The following is a 10,072-nucleotide window of genomic DNA, read 5'->3' as shown; positions in this document are numbered from 1 at the left end:
CCCTTGTTAGCTCCTCTGGAGTCACGTCCCCCAGCTGACTTATTGATTCCAGCCACAAAAGATGACTATGAGGAGGTTAAGTAACACTTCTCTTCATTGGAAAAATAAAATATTATCCTCACAAGTATAATTTTTCCCTTCCTGTTTCTCTTATTTTACTGTTTCAGAGATAAAATATTTTTTACAATATCAGCTTGTTATTGTGTTCACTCTCTTTAAAGGCAAATGGATTTTAAAAGATCATGTCACCAGAAAGCTGTAGGATGGGGGCAGAGGCAATCTTTTATTAAACCTTTAAAAGATTTCTAACTCATTTTGCAAGGTACAACAACAAAACCCATAGAACTCTAGCAACGGAGATCTGTCACTGAGATTAAGCAGATCCAAACTCCACCATCCATTTTTCATACTTCTCCAGGTCTGCAGCAGAAACAGATTTGGAGATTTTCTTCAGAGCCAACTCAAAGTCCCCGTTGGTAACCGGCATTTGAAGCTCCTCTTTAGAAAGTGCACGAATCTCTTCTGGAGTTAAGCCGTTAATACGTCGTCTCATTGCCATTAAAGAGGCATCCCTGGAAATACAGGACAACGTATGGGAGCTAATTGCTAGCAGCATGTGCTGTAAGCCTATGAATTTTGATTATATTCTCTTGCTAGAAACCACTGGCAGGAACACTTAAGAGAGCATTTATTTACCCTACAAGATGCACTTTACATCTTTCTTGGCTTCCATGTTCCCAGATCACTACATTAATTCAACGTAAAGAATGCATTGGCATCGAAACCCATTTAAGCATATGGTAAATGTGCAGAGATAATTAAAACTATAAAACTGAAAACCTTTTACAATGATTCATAGAGATAAAAATTCACAACTTCAGTGCATGAAAGGGCAGGGTGGGAGCAGAACTGCACTCCAAGACTTTCAGACTTTTTGTTTGTTTTTTTCAAACCAGCCTGGATTTTGGATCCCCATCCTCTTAAATTTCAACCCTTTTCTCACTATGTATCCCAAAAGTGTAGCCCAGCTCTGTTACCTGCTTCTGCATAGCACGTGGATCTGCAAAGGGCAGTGCAGGAGGCATCAGACATGAGCATCATGTGGCCCCGCAAGGCTGAGGCCATAAGTGCCTATAGCTCCTCATGCTCTACCTGCTCTGTGACTCCTCCCCAGCTCGGATGCTGCCAGCGTGGCCCACTGGCATGGAAAGCACTGATCATTTCTCACACCATGGCCCACATACAGCCTGAAATTACATTTTCTCTTTCCCCAGGTTTTTCCCAGCAAGAGATAACACAGGCCTCAGGGAGAACAGGTAATTTAACTACTGCACTGCGTGACACACACCAAATTTTCAAAACCATGGAGTCATTTTACAATTTCAACAAAGCAGCAGGAGAAATATAAAAACATCCCAAGCCACGTTCTTAAAGGATCAGTTTCTCTTGGCAGAGATCCTAACTTTATAAGGGACAGAGACTTCCTTCCGATAAGTTTTTTCAGACACCTGCCCTACACCAGAAAAGACTTATTTGTCAAAAAATGAAACAATTTGTGGGAACAGGATAGAAATAAATCCAATACTAATGCTATAAATTATCTGTATCACCCTTCCACATAGAAGATTCAGACAGAAACCAAGACTGTGCTGTGCTGGGGGCTGTCCAAACATACAGCATATAGAAGCCCCACACAAGTATTCTGTGAAAGGTTCCTTTGCATCACAAAATAGCTTTTAAATTCATGGGATTTAAAAGCAAACAAATAAAATGAAATAAATCCAAACCTGTTGTGCACTACATTAACAAATGCAGTAAATGCAGCCAGCAAGATTTGCTCAGAGAATTTTTTTGTCTTTGGATCCAAGAATACTTAACCACATCTCGCAGAAAGACTCCATGGTCTTTAGACCACTCCACATGACAGGAACACACAGTTCCAGTACTGGGCCTCAAACACAGTCACTGTTAGCTTCACCTGCAGTGGGTAATACCTTTTATCACACAATGCAAACAATGACTTTCCATGCAGTTTTATTTGCAAAATAAGGGGAATGAGATACCTGCAAACATTAGTGATGTCAGCACCGGAATAGCCTTCAATCTTCCCAGCAATTTCCTCAAGGCTGATATCAGGATCTAGTTCTACTTCCCGAAGATTAATCTTAAGTAGTTCTGCTCTGCCTTTCGCTACAATAGAAAAAAACTTGTTTGAAGACTTGCAAAAGGAACATTAAAAAACATAAAAACACAACTAAGATTTTTCATAATAAGTACAAACAAAAGGATTTAGTATGAGAAAATGAAAGAGACAGAACAAATCACAGTAAAGTGTTCAATCAAAGGCTATAAAATATATGGTTAAAAGCAGTATATTAAAACAGCATGCTCTAGAAAGATTTTCCAAAGTCATACGTCACTAAAAATGTCTGTTATGTCTCAGATGACGAAGCATTTGGTCACATACTACCCAAAGGCACAAAAGCACAACCCTACAAATGTCCGCTACTTCTCACATCCCTTTGGATTCACTCGCTGCTCAAGTGTTTGACTGCATATTATTCACACAGTTTCATTACAACCACAATGAGAATTCTGTTAACAGAGCTTCAGACAGCATAAACCCCCTAACAACAGGCTGAACTTTAAGCATATGTTTAAGCACTTTACCCAGCTGTGACCCAAGAAGGCTGCTGAAGCCAGATAGAAAACAGATAATACAGTAATACAGTGCATATATTACAGATAATACATTAATACAGTAAACATATATTAATCTATTTACAATACAAGTGTCCTGGTATTCCATTTCCAGACCTAGACGAAGTGTGCATGCACTGATAACCAGCTGGGTAAGCAAGCATTTATGCAGCCAATTAACCATTTTTCTTGTAGAGTGCATGTGTGTATGTGCATTTGGGTACAGATGTTAAGCAACAACCTAGGCTTGTAAGAGGGAATTCACATCTGATAGCTTAGGCCTCAGTGTTACTCTGCACAAGGGTGGTAAAGAAGAGAACAAATGTTCTCTTGGCATCTTTATTTCCGCAGTGACCAATTTTTATGACCTAGAAAAGAAGACAATCACAAAAGAGGAAGTACCAGTAGGAAAGGCTAAAAGTTTTAAGGAAATTTCCACGTTTTATTTATTAATACCCCTAATTAATTTTTGTTTCTTTTAATTGGGGGGTATATCAAAGAAATTAGAAAGCTTGTCTAAAGCTGCTGGTTTTGTGTGCTTTGCAGAACTGTCGAGAATATAGTCATCAATCACACACAACTGGCACTAGCTATGAAATGGTGATTTGTTATTTACAGAGCACAGTGTACATATGCCATACCTGCAGAGAGCATCCTGTATCAAAGAACATTCTTCTAATCTTTGCTATGGGGCTAAGCAAGTCTTTGCAGTATTTTGAAAATGAAACACAGCAGAATATATGCTTTCATCAAATTCCACAATATACAAGTGTATATATATCACATCACTTTTTCAATTAAAATGCCTGACCAGATCAGATCACACAGCACAGTTATAAGTACATCATTTAGATTTGCTCAGAACAGCTCAATGTTCTTATTTACAGAACAGATGCAACAGAACATCAGACTGGAAATAAAACTGTAGCACATCTCGTATGTTGTCCAGGGTGTAATACAGTGTGTCAAAAACAATCTGGTTTAATTAGAAACAAGAGCAAAGGCTGATAGGATTTTAAACTAATTGGTCATAAAGACAGGCATCCTGTTAGGAGCTGTTACTGCCTGTAAGCTGCACAGACAAGCTGTGGAACTATTAAGTGTCCTTATACCTGCTAAACTCAATCACAACTGCTGTCACCATGAACACACATCTTGTTATCTTGAGTGCTCATGCAGGGAGATGAGGCATCCACTGTACCAAGAAACAAAGCTATGCAAACTTCAAGGGATAGGAATCTCAAAATTAATGGGACAGGTGAATGACAGCTAGGAAAGACAATACAAGCTGAGACATCTTAAAGCAAGGCATCAGCCTGCTGCATTCTGAGTGACTCGAAGCACAGTCATAAAGGCAAGCAAGCAGCGATCTACAGCAAACTAAGCTTGTAAGTGAAAACTCATGGATCCACTTCTTTGCATTTGTCTGCAAGAGCATGGAGTGCATTTGCAGTATTTGTGAACATGTCCAAAGGCTGCCTTTGATGATCACTCAAGGACTGACTGTTAAACATTTAAAATAATTCCAGGCTCATTAAAACTAACTCTCTTTCAAAATGTAAGAGTCCATCAATGGGTTTGCAATGAAATGCTGCAGCTCTTTGTTGTTAAGCCCCCAAGCAAGTAGTTGCTGTTCATTTTTTTTCCCCTTTCTCTCACTCTCATCAAAAATAAAGCAACCCAGCCGTATGATTAACCCCCAAATTTCACTGCTTATCACAAAACCATAAAGATTCCTCTCAACTCAACGGTCCTGCACTAACACTAAGCTTGTCCTGCAAAGGCTATTTTAAACGAAAATGCTCATAGTAAACATACCTGTGGGCAAAGGTATATAAATCCTCTTCTCTAGTCTTCGTCGGAGAGCTTCATCAATATCCCAGGGAAAATTTGTAGCAGCTAACACCATAACCATCTTGGAAGGGTCATCATTTTCCAGAGCACCACCTACCCCTGCAAGCACAATAGAGTAATTTTATTTCACAGGTCTTATTGATTTAAATGCTTGCTAAGAAACACTGCAGACAAATATTGCAAAAGTGTGGTCAAAGCTAAGCAACAGCTCTATATAGTCCTAGTGCCCCTTTCCAAACTTCCCATAGCTTAGGAGTGACAAGACCATCTGTCACAGAGGGGGACAGTTCATTCTTCTGCTGAGTCAGTGGATGGCTTTCTCTGACAGTGCTAATGACACAGTCGCACTGAAAATACTATCTCTGTCAAATCTAGCCATAGAAGAAATAAGAATCACTCCCCAGCCTCCCAAATGAGGACTGCAAAGTAATTATCACTTTGAGGCAAAAAGCTGCTTATCCTGAGTTTATCACAGTGAACCTGCACATTTCAGGACATTATAAATAGTAGTTAAACAGTAGCTGCAAAACAGAGGTGGTTACCAAATCACTACACTATACAATATTCCTCAGATGGTCATCCTTGTTATGTGCTGCTGCACAAATCAGGTACCAAATCTGACTAAAAGGGTAGTATTAGCTGCCATCACAGAATACAGCAAAAATCAGATCTCACAATGGAGTCCCCAAGCTGGAGACTCTAGGAAAGGGGAGAAATTTGTTTAAATTGCATTAAAATTAAAAGACCTGTATTAAACTGCAAAACCTCTATGATTTGCTTCTGGAGTCTGTGTCTCTTAAAGTTTTAAACTTACCATCAAAATGGCCATTTTAGAAAAAATAAAGCCAAACACTTTTCAGTTATCTGCCTTCAAATGCTCCAAAAATACACTCTTCTCAAGTCCTGCCTTCTTTTTCCCCTATCCATAAAGCCAGGTTTTCCAGATTGCTCAAGTTCTTACATCCCCACCTATGAAGAAACAGCACCCCAGCCCCAAACTTGGATCTAAACACTTGTTACCGTCCATTTGCACAAGCAGCTCAGACTTGACTCTGCGACTCGCCTCATGCTCATCAGACGTGCCTCTGCGGCTGCAGATGGAATCGATCTCATCAATGAAGATTGTCGTTGGAGCGTAAAACCTTGCCTTTATTCAAATGAAAACATCACTATTAGGGCTGCAGCAGCAAGGACAGGCTCTCATCAGACCACAGCCCAGTCCCACTAGACTACTCACAGATGTTTCCTGCCTGTCACAAGAAAACAACTCAAGATCCTGATTTATAAAAACTGTCTGGCATATGCTGAAGTTTATACACTTTAAATTGTACTCCTTGAGTCAGGGGTCTTTTAGAGCTGGTTGGTTTCCCCATCAACCAGTCTTGCAAAGGGGAAAAGGAACACAATCACAGTACAGGCAGTTTTCTTGTCTAGGTTTTTGTGTCAGTGAGGGGTAAGTATAGAGGATGGAAGGGATCTCAGCCTATCTCAACCAAGACAAGCTGTAACTGAGAGTATTGTAGAGGTGCATTGAGGAACCCAAACAGGTGAAGGACTCCAGTGTAGGTCCACATGCAAATGTCCTTCACATCCCCTGCATGACAGACTGCACCCACAACTTCACTGAGAGGCTTGTGCCCATCATTCAGAACAGAAACAGAATTTAAACATATATTGCTTCTAGAATAACAGTTCCAAATTTCTTCCAATTTCAAATCTATTTCCTATGGGCTTGTTGTCCCATAACTGAATAAGAACTGAATTTTTGTTAAGGTCACAACTCTGTGCTTAGTCTGGAAAATGCTAAACACAGGTGGTGAACCATTTCCTTCTTAGGCCTCAACAACAAGCCAGAAAAGGATGGAAACACAGATCATGTTTTCCTAACTGATTGAAGGATCGTCAGTTCAATGAACTCTGTGCTTCCAGCATGCTACTGGAGGGGCAGGAAACCAACAGATGTCCTTTCTCACCTTAGTGATCCCCAGATCACATCACTGAAGACATACCATTTCAAACAAGAGGCGGACCAGCTTCTCAGACTCGCCTCTGTATTTAGATGTCAGAGTAGAAGAAGACACATTGAAGAATGTTGTTCCACACTCTGTAGCAACAGCTTTTGCTAGCATTGTTTTGCCAGTGCCAGGAGGACCAACCATCAGCACACCCTGCAAGGTGAAAACAAAGGTAATGAACAACAAATAAAAAAACTCTGCATGTGGTACTCTACACTACATCTCAGTATGATCCAAGATCTGTATTTAAATTGTTTAATAACATAATTGCCACCAGTAGAAAACAAAAGACAAGAATCTCATTTCCAAGAACAACATGGAAGAGTTCTGCAATTTCTTTTTACCACTCTGCTGGAGCCTGAATCACAAACCCGGTAACTGTTGCTGCACCTATCACCTGGGAATGGGACAACTGAATCAGACACAGCCTGGACTTCAACTTAGGCCTTTCCCAGCTCACGAGGGGCTGCACAGGCAGATGAAGACAGTGGATTCTTCTTTGTGGAACGAAGGCCCCTTTAAGGAAACCAAAATACTTTTGCAGAAAGTTGTATTCCCTCAGCAGAGCACCCTTCTGTAGAAAAACATTTTGCCAAAAAATCCTGATAATCTGTATGTATGAATCTGGTTGATTTTTATATTTAAGTATGCACGAGAGCATTCACTGAATACAACAGTTTGTCATACTGTTTAATCTCTCCATCTCAGGACTTCTACAGCCATACTACTGCATCTTAGCAATTCCTGGCTGAAATACCATCCTCACCACACTGATGGATGGCAGAAGAGCACTGCTATTTCTGTTTCATAGATAAGCAACTGTGTCTCATGTGGACTACCACTCAAGCCCACAAAAACCTAATCTGAGCCTCAGTGATTATTCAGAAAGCTTTAAATTAGAAAACTGAACTACGGTTAAGTCCCAGGTTGACATCCACACCATCAGGCTGTCTTTCCATCTGTGGTCTCTCTGAAAGAAAGAGTAAGGAACACACATCTCTGTAGCTCAGCACATTTACCCATCATTATACAAGCATGTTTCTAGCTAGACACACAGTGCTCTCATGTTAAGATTGTAGCACTGAGACTGGTTAGTCACTCTTGATAATATTTCTAAATGCAGTTATCTTTATGGATAGTCTTCTCAACCCTTTCAGCAGCAGTACTGCAGAGGGATGCCATGCTGTTCCATGCCTGCAGAGCACTATAATAGGGCACTGTGATTTTAAGCATGGCACTATGAAAATGCAGTGCCCAAGCAGCCTGGGGTTTTTTTCCCCTCCCAACTGCAAGATCTTATTACATGATAACAAGAGTTTTCTGAAGTAAAGTTGTACTGTGTTGCAAGGGTAATCAAATTAGCTAGAATTAGAATTGCACATCATAATGTGCTTTGCAATTAATAACTTACATAAAATGCCACAGCAATAAAATATCTGCTAAATGCAAGCCACATAGCAAATTAGATTTCATCTACTCCTCACAAAATTTTACTTCAAAAAGCACAAAGAATGACATGGAAGAGATCTATAAAAACAAGTCAACCAGGAAGACAATTATTCAAAAATGTACTATTCAAGAGCAATAGCCTGTCTGTACTCCATTTTCGATTAACTCTTAATACCTTTATTGCCATTTAACACTTAGCTAACGCAAGCTCAACATACATTCATCTGTAAATTAAGTCAGAAATGTTCACGCACCATCCATACAGCTAACAGCCCAATGTCACTCTTCAGGCTGCCCAAGGTTTCCTAAGCTGCAGAGCAGCAAGCATAAAAATTAAATGGACTCTTTCTCCCCATGAACATTCGGACATATACTGGGCTTTGAGTTGCTGCACAGTCATACTGATATTATAATAATACTGCAAGTACAACCCTGGAGTGACTGGGTGAAAATTACTCAGCCTATGATATGCAGGTCAGATGACTTACTGTTCTGTCTGAGTTTCAAATGGTTTTATTCAGTATTTTTAAACAAGCTGTACCTCAATTCAAATCACACTTGACCCCTGTGTTCAACAAACTGTGTTTTCTGCAGGACCTGATGATACAAGAGACTAACATCGGTTTTTGGATATTGCTTTGGTCCTCCATTATTATAGAAGGTCAAATTCTGACTGTGACATGGTTTAGTGTGAGGTGTCCCTGCCCATGGCAGGGGGTTTGGAACTAGATGACCTTAAGGTCCTTTCCGACCCTAACTATTCTATGATTCTATGCTGCTTTTCAAAGCCCATCGCTTTGCACCTCCTGTGTAACTATTACAGTGAGCACTACATTGCACATGATACTGGTGGCACTACATATGTGCATAACACTGGTGCAAAGCAGCCACACCAGGTGGAAAAACAGGGGAAAACCAAGCTCTCTGGGGATGAAGATGACACCAATATCAGTTAAAAGAACTTGAGTTCTCAGCAAAGCAAGATATGCATGGTTGCAAACAGAAATACATAGGATCAAGTTGCGCTCGCTCTCTCTCTCTGCAAACTAGGAGGCTGCCACTTACTCACTAGTTAAAATCCTTGACAAACACAAAGACTTCTTTATTCTTCCTCAAAGACTGTTAATCCAAAGTATTTCAATAAGAAGCTGAAATGCACCACAGGGAGCAAGTGTTTTGATGAAATCACTGCAGGGTTACTTCTTGTTGTTGTAAAAATCACTAGCAGAGCAGTGGGAAGCACAGCGAGCAACTCGGCCTTCTTGGCACAAAACAGTTCACAAAAAAAGAAAGAGCAAGCCCATGGACCCTCAGAAACTCATGGCTGCAGCTACACAGCAACTGTGTTGAATCAGGGAAGACAGCTGCCTCCTTCACACAAGTCACCGCCCTTTGAATGCAGGCACAAACTGTGAGGGCTGTCTTGGGAATTGTTCTCAGGAGAATCTGGACATCCAAAAACAGATTTGGCTGCCTTTTCCCTGAATTATTGTCCTGAATGCCTAGGCTCAACAAATGCCTGCTGCTATACTGATTACTGCAAGAAACACTCTTCCCTTCAAAACTTCTCATCCTTGTAGCACAGTCAGAGGTCAACAGTAGGGAAAATACATGCTGTTGTGTGTGAAAAATAAATTCAGGAGAGTTACAGCTTCACAAGTCACCAGGGAAAAGGCTAACAATGAAAACTCTTCATGGACTCGCCAGAAATCAATCTGCATTGCAGACTGAAGAGAGGAAATAATCTTAAATTTTTTCCATGTCTACAACCACCTCGTTTTCAGAGGCGACACTACTCAGCAGGAAAAGATAATCTCACACAGAGATAGAGACTGTAACTCTTTAAAAGACCAGGCTGTTGTTTCTTCACCCACTGCCACAATGCTCAGAGACAAGGCCAGTGGCACTCTTTATGTCTCCTGCAGCTTGCTGAGATGCCTGCCTAACAGACAGATGGCCACTACATCCTCTAGGGATGTTAATACATGAAAAAAGCATAGCAGCTCTTCACTCCCTTAAAAGTTCTTGAAGACTGGACAGACGGGACCCCTGTA

The 10,072-nt window shown here is 40.6% G+C and overlaps 1 protein-coding gene across 1 annotated transcript in view; it reads right to left on the bottom strand.

Annotated features, from left to right (window-relative positions):
* Positions 1-373: 373 nt before the first annotated feature.
* KATNAL1 (katanin catalytic subunit A1 like 1) overlaps positions 374-10,072 on the bottom strand; it is a gene marked incomplete at both ends in the record, with an annotated part of 33,554 nt that continues 23,855 nt past the window's right edge. Inside the window, 5 exons of the mRNA XM_080613166.1 lie at positions 374-572; positions 2,064-2,190; positions 4,519-4,653; positions 5,575-5,701; positions 6,564-6,722. Of these exons, the coding sequence (XP_080469292.1) occupies positions 374-572; positions 2,064-2,190; positions 4,519-4,653; positions 5,575-5,701; positions 6,564-6,722 (747 nt within the window). The remainder of the gene's footprint in view (positions 573-2,063; positions 2,191-4,518; positions 4,654-5,574; positions 5,702-6,563; positions 6,723-10,072) is intronic.

The sequence above is a fragment of the Psittacula echo genome (assembly GCF_963264785.1).
Source record: "Psittacula echo genome assembly, chromosome: 3".
Classification (NCBI taxonomy): Eukaryota; Metazoa; Chordata; class Aves; order Psittaciformes; family Psittacidae; genus Psittacula; species Psittacula echo.
This window is presented reverse-complemented; position numbering and strand designations above follow the sequence as displayed.